This window comes from Onychostoma macrolepis, chromosome 05 (genome assembly GCF_012432095.1).
Source record: "Onychostoma macrolepis isolate SWU-2019 chromosome 05, ASM1243209v1, whole genome shotgun sequence".
In the NCBI taxonomy this organism is placed as follows: Eukaryota; Metazoa; Chordata; class Actinopteri; order Cypriniformes; family Cyprinidae; genus Onychostoma; species Onychostoma macrolepis.
In genome coordinates this window covers 15474950-15492894 of record NC_081159.1, presented here as the reverse complement: position 1 = coordinate 15492894, position 17945 = coordinate 15474950, and the positions used below count along the sequence as shown (strand labels likewise).

The 17945-nt window shown below is 37.5% G+C and overlaps 1 protein-coding gene across 7 annotated transcripts; it reads left to right on the top strand.

The window, feature by feature from the left end:
• Positions 1–1733: 1733 nt before the first annotated feature.
• LOC131541743 (leucine-rich repeat neuronal protein 4) lies at positions 1734–13099 on the top strand. 7 transcript variants are annotated; one of them, XM_058777683.1, is made up of 3 exons: positions 1734–1848; positions 1944–1982; positions 11881–13099. In XM_058777683.1, the coding sequence occupies exons 1-3, from the start codon at positions 1824–1826 to the stop codon at positions 12612–12614; spliced, it is 798 nt and encodes a 265-aa protein (XP_058633666.1). In that variant the 5' UTR covers positions 1734–1823; the 3' UTR covers positions 12615–13099. The 7 variants fall into 7 exon arrangements, with proteins under 7 accessions (XP_058633666.1, XP_058633665.1, XP_058633671.1 ...); XM_058777682.1 differs by having other exon boundaries at positions 1735–1848; positions 11878–13099; XM_058777688.1 differs by lacking the exons at positions 1734–1848; positions 1944–1982 and adding exons at positions 9452–9597; positions 11296–11430.
• The last annotated feature ends 4846 nt before the right edge of the window (positions 13100–17945 follow it).

Below are 17945 nucleotides of genomic sequence, written 5' to 3'. Positions count from 1 at the left end.
CTACATGCTCAAACTATTTTATTAAATTTAAATATTAACTAATTCTGAATTTGCTGCACATGAGCAAATGAGTGAGTATGTGAAACTAAATATTAAGACATACATTGTATTGTTCAGCACGTTTCTATATCATTAACTTTGAGAGATGTCGTGCTGTAATGCTGCCCATTAACAAGAGGGCATCAATGAACTCTCACAGACTTTCCTGCATAATCTTTCAACACTGTCTGTGTTACCATGACTACCATACAGAAAGAGAAGTATCAAAAAAGAAGCTGTTCTGTCTCTGTTCTCTTGCAAATGGATTTAACAAATTTAGTAGAGAGAGTGCAGAGAGAAAGAGGCACATTTTTGGGAAGACCTGAAAGAGATTAATTTCCACCTCATCTTGGCAATCCCCAAGGTTTTAGCAGGATATTAGTAAATAAGGACTATATTTTTTGAGAAAGTAAACTAAATTTAGACTAATTTTCTATTTTATACACCATAATCTGCCAGTAAAAGGAATGTCTGCTGTGCCTTAATGAGAAAGCACATACTACGTACTGTACAGTAAGCGTGCACCCTAATCAAGGTCACATCGTTTGATTTTCTATACCAAGTGTGGTCTTATTCTATCAGTTCATCTCATGACAAAGATCTAGATTGAACTGAATTTCACTGTTCATTTTCATTGCCATATAGCATTATCTGTTTGCAATATATCAAAAAGCTGTTTTAGTACCTAATAAAAATGTACTTAAATTTTTTTACTCAGCAAGGATATGGATTAAAGGGAGAGTTCACCTATAAATGAAAATTCTGTCATTAATTACTCACCCTCATGTTGTTCCAAACCCGTAAGACATTCGTTCATCTTTGGAACACAAATTAAGGTATTTTTGATTAAATCTAAGAGCTCAGCTGTGACCCTCCTACCACGTTTTAAGGTCCAGGAAGTTACCAAGAACATCGTTAAAATAGTCCATGTGACATCAGTGGTTCAACCGTAATTTTACGAAGCTATGAAGATGTTTTTGCATGGGAAAAAAAAACACACAAAAAAAAAAAATTTATGCGCAAAGAAAACAAAAATAATGACTTTATTCAGCAATTCTTCTCCTCCGCATCACCCTAGCGCTATTTTTGGGAGTATCACGACACGTGTTCTAGGTCAGCAGCACCACGTGAATGCGTTGTTTACGGCATGCGCTGTGATACTCTCCAAAATGGCACTAGCATGATGCGGAGGAGAAGAATTGCTGAATAAAGTCATTATTTTTGTTTTCTTTGCGCATAAAAAGTATCATCGTAGCTTCATAAATTTATGGTTGAACCACTGATGTCACATACAATATATATGAGCATGTCATACATGAGCAATGTGGCACCAGGCGCGATGCAAGTGTTTTTTGCTATAGTTTCAGCCCGATCATTTTCACGTCCTGCACCACGTTGTTTAAATAGCAAATGCATTTGCGCCCATTTGTGCACTCATGGGCGTGCTGTTCTGAAAATGAGGGGCCCTATTTTAACAAGCACATGGTCTAAGAGAGCGTGTCCGAATCCACTTTTGCTAGTTTAACGACGGGGAAACACCCGGGCACATGGTCTAAACGGGTTGTCCCTATTCTCTTAATGAGTAATGGGCGTTTTTTGGGCGTAACGTGCAATAAGACTCTGATAGGTTTATTGCATGTTATACCCAAAACACACCCATTACTCATTAAGAGAATCGGGACAACACTTTTAGACCAGGTGCCGGGCGCGCCGACCGTTTTTTCAAACCCTTAAAAGTGGATTCGGACATGCCCTAAGTGCACCTGAGCGTTAAAATAGGGCCCATGGACTATTGTGTCGATGTTCTTGGTACGTTTCTGGACCTTGAACGTGGTAACCTTGTTGTCTATGGAGGGTCAGAGAGCTCTCGGATTTCATCAAAAATATCTTAATTTGTGTTTCAGAGATGAACGAAGGTTTTACGGGTTTGGAACAACATGAGGGTGAGTAATTAATGACAGATTGCTCAAAAGAGACAGTATAAATATTTATACAGTTAAAAGCTATTTTACTTTTTTAAAATAAAAAAATCAATGCAGTCTTAAGCAGAGACTTAAAAAAAAAAAAAAAGTACTTACTGAACTTTTGAACTATAGTGTATTTTAGTTTTAAATCAGTTCATTTTCTTCTCCTAAATGGGTTAAACACACATTTCACAAAATTGCTACCTTCAGGTTGTATTGCCATGTAATACAATTCTTATATTTCTTTGTGCACCTGAGCTGTTAAATGATGCTTATATTGGCAGATTACTTTTCTCCATTGGGAATTGTTTTTCTAGTGATAAATGCTTGAGATATCTGGCGTTGGGTGTGTGCGTTTAGTCGGTCGTCCTTTTTTCCCAGAAGTCCCGCCTTTCCCTGGGTATCAGTCTTTGATGTGTTTGCAAGTGGGATGTTGATAATTAGCAGTGCTAATATCTCATTAAAAAGGGAGCCTAATATTAACCAACCTCCTCGCCTAACAACCAAATGCCATCTGGTGACCAAACATGGAACTACATGTTGGTATTCAGAAAGACAGCAGGAGGCACAATAATGCAACTATCCCTGATCTTGGCAATAAAATTGGCGTGTTAAAGGGAATGCCTTCACAGCATAATGAGATGACTTCCCAGTCTAACAGTAGAGACCACACAGTAACTGACACCCACTAAGAATTCTTTCTAGGCTTAAAGTCTAAACTAGAAAGCTTTTTTGGACACATACTGTATGCGGCAGCAAATTAGAATGTGAAGGGAAGCTGTTTTCCATTTAAAAGCACCTGCACTACCTTCACAGACCCCTAGGGGTTAAACACCCTGTGACGTGACATGTACAAGCATTCACACTATTCAAATTATAGGAGCAATTCATAACTGCTAAACCCTTATTTTTTTTTTTCATTGTCTTTTACTTCAGGTCTGTCTGTTTTGTTTTTACTCGGTCTTTTCTGTTAATCTGTCTGTGACTAAAGAGCAGTGAAGCATGATTTCCATTAAAATACCATTATGGACCATTAGCTTTTTCCAGTAAAACCATTACAAAATTCTATTTGTAGTGTGTTTTGGGCATTTTTCCAATAGGATTTAACATCCCAATAGAATCCATCACATACCAGTAGACACTATTATAGTTTCCATTAAAACCAATACAATTTCCATTATAATCATTAAATCCATTACATTTTCTATTGTGTTTTGGGCAGGGTTCTATTGTTTTTTTTCAGCAGGGTGGCTGGCTCTGACCTGCTAATTTGCTGGCCAACTTGGCCCTGCCGGGTGGATTGGCTCTGACCTGCACTGCACTGTATCTACCTGTCTTTGACATGGTTTCTTCTTGAATCTTCTTGATCCTGACTCACCGTCGTCTCATTAGACGTGCCTTTAGAGATAAGTGCATCTTCACTGATTATAATGAAAGAGCTTTTGTTTTCATTTTGATTTATTTCATTAAGTAGTAATTTAAAGCTTTCTATAAATAGGCCTATATTTATCATGTCTGTGAGGCATGTATTTGCTGACTTTCGGTTCATTTTTGTGAAGCACTCCTGTTCAAGACGAGACGGCAGAAAGTGCATTGTTTTCTTAAAAGCACAACGTTTTGTTGATATTGTGAGTGCACACAATTAAAAGTAGACCCTTTACAGTTCCGAATGATGTATTACTCTTATGAGCTAAAATTACGGCATATTTTAAGTTGTTTCCATTGAAAAAAATGCGATTGATTGCACTGTTGCCTCCATGTCCTGCTCTTTAGCAAACTATTGGATGCAGCCCACATTTATCTAGGTTTAATGTTTAAACATTTAGTATAGATTTTATTTTAGGCAAGTTGTGATGATTTGAGAAGGCTAAATTGATCAAGCATAGGCTATGATCAGCCTGCCGGTTGCTGGCTGCTTGGTTGTCACTTTAAGAAAGAAAAAACTTATTTAACAAACAAAAAAAATGCTCCAAACCTTTTTCTAAATTAACTTGATAAAAAAAAAAAAAAAAACTAAATATAATCACTTTGTCATTACATACAAAACTGAACTATTTTAATAGCTGAAACAGTATTATAATCTGATTTGGGAGAAGGGGAAAAAAAGACGGGCTCGACCCAAACCCAAACCCCAGTGGCGCCCCTGTCAGGGATCATCGAATCTAGCTCATTAAACTAACTTTCAGAGTTTAGCTCCAACTTTGATCAATCTCACCCACCTGTGATTTTCAAATGATCCTGAAGACACTGATTAGCATGCTCAGGTGTGTTTGATTAGGGTTCCAGCTAAACTTTGAGCCATACCAGTACAATTTAGTGGTTAATGAATGGCCAGTCAATGATAGTATTCTACTAGTTGCATTACAGGGCTGCCTACACAAAACCTGCATGGGCCCAAAGGATACAAAAGTTGCTCTGGGCCCGAACGGACTGGGCCATTATTGGATTAATGTGGGCAGTCCCATAGTGTGGGCTGCTCGCAGAGAGCCTGCGGTGATCCCAAAACTGTAGGCCTCGCCTGGGCAAGCCCGCAATGGGCCTGTTTAGGTTTGGTATGGGCTGGCCCTAGCCCACTGTGCCTGCAAAGAGTCAGCATGGGCCCCGCAGGAGCATGTTTGCAGGGGATTGACTGAACTGGGTCTGTGAGCTGTGTGTGTGCCAGCATGTGTTTGCACTCGTGAAACAGACTAAAATAACTCTTGATTATCACTCCAGTCAAATCACTGTGGCTGTCTATTTTTTATAATTAGCCTCTCCTGATTCATATTCTCATAAGACTCTGTAAATTGATAAGAACATTAGATCATTTCTGCATGGTACAGCTTGTGTTTGGTGTGTGGTGAAACCTGTTCCATTCAAACACCAGCTGTTAGAATCTGTAGAGTTTGATTGTCTTATCTAGTATTCTGTATCTTTCTCTCACTCCCCGTCTTTCTGAATTTGGCTCCCTTGACTATAATCTGAATGAGTCCTTGTTCACAATATAATGTGTTCCTCCACAAACAGCTGTGTTGATAGTGAGGTCATAAACAATTACCTTTGATTCTGTTTTGTTAGCAATATGTACAACAGCAGCATTGCATTAATGTTAAGTATTTCACTTTGGTGAACCCAAGAAAATTACTTTGAGGGCAGAATGTGCATATTTAATTGCCAGTGGTCTTTATATGACTAGACATGGGAAATGTCTTCTAAGAGCGGTAAATTTACATGTACAAACTCTCCATGACCTGTAGAAACTAGAATTTTTGCCAGCCCCCTTAATAGTGTCTGGACTTGATTGCGGTTTTATCAGATTACAGTTATGCTGATAACTTTCAGGAATTATATTGCTCAATTCACTGAATTACAACAAGTGTTACACAACCACATCCTCTGACTTGCCTTTTGAGCAAAAACAATTCAGCCAAGTGGTCTTGAAACAAGAATGGTGCATAGGTTTATGTAAAGTAAGTAATGATCAGCTAACTGATTGCCATTATCACAAAATAAACCTGATTCAGATCAGCCTAACAAAAAGATGATCACCTGCACAAGTGAACTTCTCTGAACCAACGTTATTTTCACTACAGTCAATAACTAAGATGTGCGGAGCCCCACATGACATGCAGGAAAAAAAGTAAATTGTGTGTGTGCACAATTTACTAATTCGTTCCCTCGTTTTAAGTAAATTGTGTGCACAATTTACTTTTTTTCCTGCATGTGATGTGCGGGGCTCTGTAATGGTGCAAGTTCCCATCAGTTGAATTTGTGTGGGACTTTTAAAAAAAGTCTTTGTATTAAGAGTTAAGCCATGAACCAAACCAAACAGCTACAATGTGAATTACATTACAAACTTTAATTTAAAGCAAAAAATATTTGAAAACCTGACAAAAGACTGCGTACTAAACAGCTTTAATGAGGGAAGAACAATCCCATGACACATTGTGAATGACATAATGATGGAGAATTATAAAAAGTACATTTAAGTAGCTTCAGAGCATAGGGAGACACCATTTGTAATGCCAATGAAATTGGTGCAGAGAACTGTGGGATTTTACTGGTATTGGTAACAACTACTGGAATGTGGGTGCCATGACAATACTATCCCCTATGGAGAAGATTTTTACTTCCGGACAGTGACTAGTGCAATCTGTGTGACACTAAAGTATACTGTAGACATGAAGAATAGAATATAGCGGGCAGAATGTACTCTTAAATGATTTCAGACCTCTGATGACACACAGTGCCGTTCCAACACTATTAAGTACTGCGTAATGGGGACAGGATGTACTTCATAGACCAAACATCACAAACCATAATGTGTTAAACAACAGGGCATTTCATAAACACACCCTCACATAAACCAAACATGTAATCATTCAGAAACTGCTGCCCGAAGTTACATCCATTTCTACTGAATGTCACTAATGAATCAGAACTGTGATGAAAACACACATATACACAACTGCTACACCCTGAAATACACACACTTATATCATTCTCCCTGCAAACACACCCTAGGTCTGGCGGGATGCATGACATGCGTACTTGTTTTTCTTTGCAGCTGCTTTCAGCACACCAGTTAATCACCACCAGATGTGATGAAGAGAGACAGACACACACACACACACACACACACACACACACAGAGAGAGAGGTTGAGGAGCATATGTGTGACCGATTGGATGTAGAGAAAAATGGAGAGGAAGATAAAGACAAGAGAATGACAGAGGAGGAAGGAAGTGAAGTGGGATGGTAGAAATACTCACTTGTTCATCTAAAAGAGACAGAGGCTGAAAAGATTGGAGGATTGTGAATAGTAAAATGCGTAGTACCTTTACATATACGTTAAAAAGTTTGAGTCTGAAGTTGGGATGAATTAATACTTTGTCCTTTTAAAATGATGTTGTATAGCATGAGTATAGCTTGTCTTCGTCTGGACTGCAGCATTTATAAGTGTAAAAATATCAAATAGTTTATACAAAAAATAAAATTTGCTGCAAATGTACTCAGCCTCAGGTCATCCAGATTACATCACTTCCCATTACACCAATGGATCCTCTGCAGTGTATGGGTACCGTCAGAATGAGAGTCCAACCAGCTGATAAAATCATCACACTAATCCACAAGTTATCCACACAACTCCAGTCCATCACTTTACATCTCATGAAGTGAAAAGCAGAAACAAATCCATTATTAAGGCATTTTATCTTTAAACCTTTGCTTCCGGTCAACATTTGAGTCCAAAATCCATAATAACGCTTCCTCCAGCTTCCATTCTGATGGTAAGTGATGTCATGCTAAATTCCTCTTAATCTGTTCCATTGAAGAAACAAACTCATCTACATCTTGGATGGCATGAGTGTGAGTATTTACTCAACCTCATGCCATCCAAGATGTAGATGAATTTGTTTCGTTTTAAGGTGGATTTCTTTAATACAATTGTCCTTGCTTGTTGGATGCAGGTGTCGACAAATAGTAGTAACGCGCTATATTAAACTATTAGACTACGCATGTTGTCCCACCTCCCCCCCACAGCTCCCTCTGTCCCTAGCTGCCCGTATGCAGCTTTCCCACAGAAAAATATTCCCATATGATAGATTCTCTGGAAAACACATGTTCATTATTAAAAACGTATTTTTAGTATTTATAAAGACTGATCTGTGAATGCAATCAACAGCACTTTCATGTACAAATATGGAATGGGACTTTGTATTTTATATTGGGCAGTGAGTATATACAGTATGAGCTTCTTAAAGTGCAGTATGCCAGCAGCTCAGTAGGGATCAGAACTGTATATGATTTGGTTGTCTGTGTCTTGTTGTGCATGTGTGGACATGTCCAGTTTTTTTCAGAGGGTAAAAAAGAAGAAAAGGACGCGTTTGAATGCATCCTTGAAACCTGTTTGTAGTTTTTAGGCAGCTTCAGTATTCCTTTATTTCTATAACTAAGTTGAAGAGGAATTTAAAGTTTGAGTTGGGACCCTGTAGCCTCCCACATTCTCAAACATCAGTAGGAAGGCGTTGTAATAAAACACTGTTACACCATCAGATGTTTTTAAATGTACTTCATACTGGTAAGAGTCTTGCTTCCTGTGATCAAGAGTAGTCATGGATAACAAGAGATCTCTCAGTTTCCTAACTTGTTTGACCCTTGAAAGAGGAAAATCCTCCCTAAAAGAATACAAATGGATTTGTACTGTAAATATGTCACTACATTTAATACCTCAGAACTCCACCGGGGATTGTGTGTGTCAATGTATCATCTGTCCGAGGTTTCTAAACACTCTTCCTCTGGAGCTACAAAACTCAGAGGAAAATGATCCAGACAGCATGACCCGTTTAAGTAAACTACATAGGAATTGACGTTTCTTTAAATTCAGGCACTTTTATGTCCTTTTATGTTTAGGTCATATTAAAACCGTCTTGGAAACCATCTTTACCTTTTCCCTGACTCTTATCTTACTTGCTTTACTTTTGCTTTTTCTTATTAAAAATAATAACCTTTTTTTTTTTTGTATACTTGTTTACAAATGTCAGTAACATACAATTTTTAACTTTGAATAACATTTAACATTTTTTTATTTTGTTGCGTGCGAGTGTGTTGATGGTGAATCTGAGTCATCACTGTATTTTAAGGACTGTCTGTCTGAAGTCAGTTTTTCTGCTGAACCTTTTTCACAAGTGAGACTATGACTCAACAAAAAAAGTATATTATGATGAAATAACCTTGACCACAGTGCTGTATGAAAGCATTCGTACGTGTGTAAGTGTTAAGGCGGGTGCACGGAAGTGTGTGACTGTACGTAAATTTATGAATGATGTGAACTTTGACTCTTGTGTCATTCAGAGTATGGAAAAAACAGACTTCCCTCTGCGGCCAGAGCAGCTGTATCTCTGTCATATACGCACACATAAACACACACCTGTTTCCGGGATACAGTCAATCTTTTTAGTGGAACACCAAATCCACAATTCTAGTTAGATTTTCATTTGAATATCATATGAAGCTTTCCACTGAAGCCTGATTCATATGCTGTCAAGCAGTCTTCATGAAATAAAGACCCTCTTGTTTGCTATCAAACCAGCATGCCACAGGAAGACTATGACTGTGCTGTGTTCAGTGTAAGTGGATGTTTACCTAAAACATGTTTTCTGCTGCCATAGGACCATAAGAATGTGTTTCCAGCAGATAAATTGAAGTGCAGTTGTGTATGAAATGCTATCTCTTTGCAGTAATGGAAGTCAGTAAGTTCAAATGTAGCAGTTGCTCAACATTTTTCAGCACTGAAAGAGTGTGTGCATGTGTGTGTCACGTCAGGTTTCTGACCTGCACAAGTAGCTGTAATCGCTGTGATTCATTAGAGGCATGTGCACATACTCCTCACACATGCTCTTGGTCAGAAAGCCTACTAAAATGAGAAAAGGTGGAGCGATGAGAGAAAGAGGGTGAGAGGGGGATGGGGTTAGGAAGAAAAAGGAGGTGATTGTTGGGGAGTTAGAGAGAGTGTTGCTGTAGCAAGGGAATGAGAGCAAAGGAAAGAGGACACCAGAAAAATACTGTAAGATTTTAAGATCGTAAGATAATATTTCTTGGAATACCGACAAAATAGGTAAGAATTTAAATTTTTTGGTTTTTATTCATTTCTTTGTTTGAGTTCTTTATTCAATACCTTTATTCAGTAACCTTACAACTTCAGTTTTGTCACAAAAATAACTGAGCGACAGCAAACAACAGCCAGGCTCAATACAAAATCCTTTTACTTACTTAGCAAAATACCCTGAAACCCTGCATTCCTTTATCACATGGCTGTAGTGTTTTTCTCTCCAACACTCTTACCAATGACATTAGAGTGTTTTTCTGCGCTCTGACTGGTTTTAAATGGAGTTTATCCATGGCAAAGAATGTTAATCGATATTTTATCCAAGGGCAGTTGACACTGCACGGTACACACACTCACTCACATATGTGTTGAAGTTTGCTAACTGGTGTGTTTTACAATGGAGTAATTAGGAACAGCTGGATTGTTTGTATTCACTCTGCTAAATGTAAATGGTTTTTTTTTGGAGATAATCTGCTCTGAAGCTCTAGAAGGTCGCTTGAGAAAGCAGGTTCTGAAGCTCCACTGGCTGTTTACTTAGCATTCATTCCACAGCCAGTTCAGTGGTGATTTATTTCTGTTTTTTTCAATTCAGGAAATTCTGCTTGATCCCTAAAAGTACTTGATGCAGCATAATATAGTCAGGTTGACGTGTAGTAGACACTGTGTTGCTGTAACAGAATGTGCAGCTATCAATGATTCAAACTGCCTGTATCTGTATAGGGTAATTTAAAGTGCAATATTTGCTGATAGAACAAAAGCCTTGACCTAAAACGCTAATATAGCACCGTAAAAAGTGGTAACAGGCAATTGTTACACTAAGGAAGGATTAATTTCTTGTTGGTGTAACCTAATACACATTTTAATTTTTACTTCATAGATGCTATAAAGTTCTTTTTATATTGCCTGACAAAACATTGTAATAAATTACTTACAGTACAGTAATTAGACTTGTTTTATATCAAAGTATGTGCCAAGTGCATAGATGTCAATGTAATGACCTAAAGCAGCTAATGATTTTGAAATGCAGTGTTTCAATCTTTAACATTTTTATTTAACATTTTTAAATGTTAACACATTAAGCCTAATTTTATTCAGCCAAATAATAATAATAAAAAACTTCTAGCACATTCATAAAATGTTTATTTTACTGTACACTTTTAAGTCAAGAATGGTTAATAATGTAATAAGTCATGAATCATTTGTGACCCTGGACCATAAAACCAGTCTTAAGTCGCTGGGGTATATTTGTAACAATAGCCAAAAATACATTGTATGGGTCAAAATTATCGATTTTTCTTTTATGCCAAAAATCATTAGGATATCAAGTAAAGATCATGTTCAATGAAGATATTTTGCATATTTCTTACCGTAAATATATCAAAACTTCATTTTTTGATTAGTAATATGCATTGCTAAGAACTTCATTTGGACAACTTTAAAGGCGATTTTTCTCAATATTTAAATTTTTTTTTTGCACCCTCAGATTCCAGATTTTCAAATAGCTGTATCTCGGCCAAATATTGTCCGATCCTAACAAACCATACATCAATGGAAAGCTTATTTATTCAGCTTTCAGATTTCGAAAACACTTAAGACTGGTTTTGTGGTCCAGCGTCTTTGATTTTGAAGCTACACTGTAAAAAAAAAAAACATTTAGTGCATTGATAAAAACTGATGCTAAAAACTGTTTTTTTTTTTTTTATTCAGAAGTCAAGAACTGTTAATGAAATGGACTCCTCTGATCTGAAACTCCATTCATAACTGTCATATAAAGCCTATTTAAAAATACATGACTTTAAATGTCTGCAAATCGCTGTGCTGTTCAGACAACATCGTCGTGAGGTTTGTGATGTTCACACTAAATGACACTTCGTAAATGATCCACAACAAGAGGTCGCACACTACACAAGATCACAACAGCTTTGTCTTCCAATGACTCTATCCAGTTCCCAAACCATGTTTTTTCACACAACACATGAGTTGTTTATTTGAAAATGTAAAGAAATTAGCACTGCAAGCTGTTTGCGTAATGATCTGGTCTGAAAACTTTTGCTCCATTTCTTGTTTCCACACTTTTCTTAAAGACGTTGCTGCTGCTGCTTTTTCTTTCAGTGACCTCAACCCATGCCATGCTCTCTCATTGGCTGTAGCTCGTCGCGACACCAGACTCTTTGATGCATCGTTGAGTAGTTCGCACAAAGATTGCTGAGCACTGATCACCCTTGATTTCCAAAATCCTGTAGTGTGAACTTGGCATTAGTGACTGATTTAATTTTTATTTTTTTATAGCAGAAGTCATGTTGGGGTGTGGACGTCCTGTCATCCTTCTCGTCATCCTCAAATTTCTGGACCTCTCCTTTGTGTCATCATCCTCTTCATCATCTCAGAATGCCACTCAACCCCGTTTCCTCCCTTCCGGAGGGAGCGATTACTACAATGTATATGAGGATGTCACCACTGAGCCTCCCAGCTCATCCTCTACTCACTCTGAACACCCAGATCTCAATCCGTGCAATTATGATATGTGTGTGGAGAAGCAGCACACCTGCCTGGAACTTGCAGAAGCGACAGGCTGCCTCTGCCCGGGGTTGAGCAATGGTTTCACTCCCCCGAGTCCACCTCGCCTCTTGAATCTGACTCAACAGGATGGCAAAGGCGTTGTGGTGCACTGGTGTGCTCCTACCTCCATTGTCACCCACTACAATGTCTGGGTGAGAGGGAGTGGCAAAGTGATGGATAAGAAGGTAGAGGTGGAGGAGAGAAAGAGGGCAGCAGTATTGGAGGATGTTGAGGCTGGTGCGCACATATGTGTAGAAGCGGTGAATAAAGGTGGCATCAGTGCAGAGGATGATCAGTCCTGTGCCACATTTGAACCCCAAAATACAGACTCTGGACTTGCGCTGAAGCTGGGTATTATTGGGGGTGTGGTGGGACTCATACTGCTGCTGATTCTGGCTTTGCTGCTGTGGAGACACAAATCACGGCAGAAATCCACCACACGGACTGAGACTGAGGGAGTTCTGTAACATCTGTGTGTGTATGTGACCAAAAAAATGCACTTTTACTTCATGAATGATGGGAGTAAATGAATGACTGTGGACTGATCGCTCGTTGTGAGTGTGCTGGATAGAGGGAGTGTATGAATGACTCAATGAACACGAACAGAAAGAGGGACGCACAGAAGGTGGACGAATGACTCAGCACATTCTTCTCATTTGCTCGTCAGTGTCTACCAATTTGATTTAGGACAGAGACAAATTGCATACTGATGGTGTGCTGACTCCAATTATGGGCACCATTTCAAGCACACTTCCTGATCACAAACCCGTTTTAAACTTGTGTATGTCTGTTTCTTCCTCCTGTATGTGTTTTCAAAGAAAAAGGCTGAATCACAGTTTCTCACATTTAGATTTAGGCCTGGATCGGATCAAATGATTTGTACACATTTTAGGTCATTTTGATAAGGAGTTTGCTAAGAAAATCTTACAAAATAAAAGATTTTTGTATTTTTTGGAAGTTTATTTCTTGATAAAACAAAATATGTTCCCATACAATAACACATGTTCCCAAATCACATGATGTGTCTCAAAACAAACTGTAATCTAACTTAAATCATTATATTATTATATGCTAAAAACATTTATATGTACTTAACTGATTTTTTAGGGACAGTCACTTGAACCATAAATGGCATGTGACTATTCGCTCCACAGCCACAGGGAAATGATGTCATGACAGCACAGATTGGCTGTTGACCACACAAGAACACACACCGTCCCAAACCCTTAGCAACTATCCTAAACTGTGACATCACAAGCAGGGGAAAATATGTCCATTTCACACTTTTAAGAGCCGTTTAAACAAGAATCAAGCTCCGCTAAAACATCTACTATAATATAGTGAAACATTATTAATATATGTTGCTTGCAATAAAATTTCTGTAGTCATAATATATGGAAAATTTTAAATAGCTGTCAACAAAACCTTATTAAAAAAATACTTATTAGAAATGGATTGTGCAAACAGCCCCCCTTTTTTAAAGTTCCTGGCATCAAACCTGGCACCATGTATCATTAAACCAAACAAACAACATTATATACTTAAAATAACAATAAAAACAAAACATTTAGAACCTAAGCTCCTCCATATGCATGAGTAAGTAAATGATATTATTCAAGTAAAGGCATGATTTAAGACCAAATGTACAAATTCTACTCTCAAGGGGCAGATTCATCCAAAAAAAGACTTCAAGCAAGATTTAGTGACAGTTACACTCTTAAAAATAAAGGTTCTTAAAAGGTTCTTCACAGTGATGCCATAGAAGAACCATTTTTGCTTCCACAAAGAACCAGTCAAAGGTTCTTTAAAGAACTATCTCTTTCTTACCTTTTTCTAATCTGAAGAACCTTCTTTCACCACAAACGGACGGGACTAGTTTTACAGGGGGTCGTGGAGAAATGTGTGTTTCACAGACGTACTTGATGATTTTAATCCCGTCCGAATCTGCCACGTCTGTTTTTTTCTCACACAACCTCTGTAATAATTCCAGAGCAAATTACCTACTGTTTTTCAGCAAACTCAGTGATCCTCTGAGAAAACTAATCCCGTCCGAATGCGATGTCTGTGATTGTGATATTTTTTTTCACAACGCGTTTCCTTGTGTGTTTTGGCCATACGTTTAATTACATATGCAACTTCATGAAAATTAATAACTAAAGTAAAACTAAAGCAACCACACATTAACATGGTTTTGCTATACTAGCCATTTAGCTTCACCATGGTATTTGTAGTAAAACTGATTATAGGCTATTTATTGTAATCAATCCGAATGACTATACGCAATGCGCACATACAGAGCACGTGATCTCTGAAACGCCGAGATGTCCAAAACAGGCCCTCCCACCTCTGTAATAAACACTGAAACCGGCGTGAGATGTTAGTCCCGTCCGAATTGGTACATGAAAATCGCCGACGTCAGGTGATAAGAATTGAAACTCACACGTAGTTTAGAAAACTAGTCATGTCCGAATAGGTATTTAGAACCTTTTGTGAAACAGAAACACAAAAGAAAAAAGAAAGATACCATTTAGACAAAAAGGTTATTCTATGGCATCGTGAAGCAGCTTTATTTTTAAGAGTGTAGGATGACCTAAGCAGCCTTGATGTCTGATAAATCTGAAGAAGGTCTGAAATATATTGAGGGACTAGGCTATGCACAACCTTAAAAAACAAAAAAGAAAACCTTGCACCCTATAACTGACTGAGGCCAAAGAGATCAGCACTGGTGTAACACTAAACTGCTTTTTAGTCCACCTGATTCTTGAGGAACCCCAGAAACACAAACAGAAGAATTGGGCTCAAAAAGCAATTGTTTTCAAGAAATATTTTTTTGCTTATACTGGTTGAGAGTCTCACAAAATATCACATCCTGATAGCAATAAATAATAATGTGATCTAAATATACCGTATTGTCCCGAATATAAGACAACCCTGATTATAAGACGACCCCCCTTTTTCCAGATGTACCTGTTGGAAAAAGGCTTTTTGAAAACCAAATCTTTTTTTTTTTTTTTTTTTAAACACATTTATTCTTAAATTATTTTCATATTGCATATTTTTCCAATTCTAATTTTTGTTTTGAAAGTATGGTAAATACTGGTAAAATGTACCAACAATGACATTGGAAAATTTTGATATACCATTGAAATAACAGGTAGCCCATCTGAATTATATAACAATTAGGCTATCCAACTCATAGTAGCCTACCAAAATGTTATTATCAGTAGAAGTGAAATCTTATTGTAGTCTTCAAATCTGGGTACTGTCTTATGCTTTAAAATCACTTACAGAGGAGAGGAAGTTTGGTCCCATCAGGCTAACATGACAGTCACGATCATGCTGCTGTAAGCTTTTCTTTTTCATTTGTTTTCATTCGCGATCTTTATAACACACATTACATTACATATTTCATGGCACACTCGTTTTATGCGTTTTTGGCGCCACCTATTGTTTGTTGTGGGTGTATTATTGACATGTCAAAGTCTAGACCCTGAAGATAAGACGAACGCTTACGAACGTTTTTTCAGATGTATTTCCAAGGAAAAAACATCGTCTTATATTCGGGTCAATACGGTACTTTATATCTTCTGTGGAATAAGTCAAATTATTGCATTCGGAGGAGCGAAATAATCTCAACTGAACAAAGCTGGTTGCACTTATGTGTTCTGTTACAAATTAAACATAAAGAGTTAAAACATAAATGTGAAGAAAAAAATGTATACATTTTAGGAATGGAATCATTTACCTGTTGGGAGTGTGTTGACAGTTTGTGTGGTTAGATGGTTGAGCTGCAGAAACTCAGCAATGAGGTGGCTTTGAGAGTTACAGATTTGAAAAACAAAAAGGCGGGAATAAAGAACCCTAAATTCTAACACAAAATAACAATTTCAGCATAAGAGTTATTTAGGATGATATGGTTCCAAATAGAACTTTAATGAGGTGGCTTTGACAGTTATAGATTTGAAAAACAAAAAGGCGGGAATAAAGAACCCTAAATTCTAACACAAAATAACAATTTCAGCATAAGAGTTATTTAGGATGATATGGTTCCAAATAGAACTTTAATGAGGTGGCTTTGACAGTTATAGATTTGAAAAACAAAAAGGCGGGAATAAATAACCCTAAACTCTAACACGAAAGAAATATTTCAGCCTGAGTTCTTCAGGTTTATATGGTTCTGAATAGAACTGGAATGAGGTGGCTTTGACAGTTACAGATTTTTAAAAAACAAACAAAAACAAGAGAATAAAGAACCCTAACACAAAAGATTAAATTGTGCATAAAAGAGTTTACAGGATAACATGGTTCTAAATAGAACTGTTACTTTGTGTAAAGAACCTTCCCTTTTTTCTTTCTTTCATTATGTGGTACATAATGTGTCAGGATTAGCGGGTATTTAAAATTAATGATTTTATTTTTAGAACTTTCAAAAAAAGATCCATGACACAATGGAGTTACTGCTTCTGTACAAAATCAGTTCCTTAAAATGAGGTGGTGACTTGGTACGTCCAGACTCTTGTTAGGGATTCCTGGGATATTTCACATTTTTCATTTACCACAGAATCACCAGCAATTATAGCAAGTATAGCAGCACCAAGCCACCAACTCCCTTAAGTGTATTAGAGAGTCCAAATCTACCATCAACTCAAGAGGGCAAAAAAAAAAAAAAAAAAATGGTACAAACAAACACTGGTAAACTGTCTATGGATAGAACACTCTAGAAGAACAAACTGATCCAGTCAGCCCTTTAATAGTGCTTCACATGATCTGCGGTCTCTGTAATACCCTGTATTTTAGAAAGCTGGAAAATAACTGTTATTTATGACAGAATTACCACAGCAGGCAGGAATAAGGTCTAGTGTGTCGTATTCAGTTCGCTGTTACTGGTAAGTTCCATTCTTTATTGTGGTGCGTGTGGCTTAAGGAAACCGCATACATCTCTGGATTTTGAATAAAGTATTTTGTTTAGTGTTTAGGCTACATGTCAGATACAAAATAGAACACACACAGCGAGAAGAAATGAAAGGGACACTGAAATAGAGGAACTATTTTACAATGTTTTCGTTCATTAAGACGTACATTAAAAAGTATTTTAAGCGACTGAGGTTACGTCAGGTTACATCGTTACGCCAGGTGGCGACAAAACCCAACAATTTCTTTTCAGAATTGATTTCCTTGCTAGAGTAACACTGCTTAATAAACATTTGTTCTTTATTAACTTTGTTTCTTATTATGTTTTCTTTCTTTCTTTTATAAACTTTGTTCTCTGTACAGTTCGTTCTCTGTGCAGAGTTGCAATAAAAATACACAATATATTCTGCATTCCTGAACGTTTCATCACACCTTCCCCCACAAGCTGATTGGGATATAATCTTGTATCCTTTCCATTAACATTTTTCACATTTTTTAAAAATAAAGAAATATGAAGAAATGTGTACAGACTAGGAGCAAAGCTAGAAACAGACATGTATAAAGTTATTCTGGTACAGCAGAGACTGATTCAAACACTGTTAAAAACTCCTAAAAGAGAACTTGTGCAGCTGTGCCAGGAAATGGGCCACATGATCCCAAAGAAAAGGAGTGCTGACGCATGTCACCCCTGAGGCATTACCAGATCCTGCCTTTCAGAACTGAAGTTCAAAACTACCCCTGTAAAAGGCAAATCTGAACAAGAAGTATTCGTTGGGAGCTTCATAAAATGGGTTTCCATGGGTGTGTGCTGCAGTCACACCAGATAACTGAGGCAATGCCAAGTATGTGCTGGATGGTGTAAAGCTAAACACCACTGAACTCTGGAA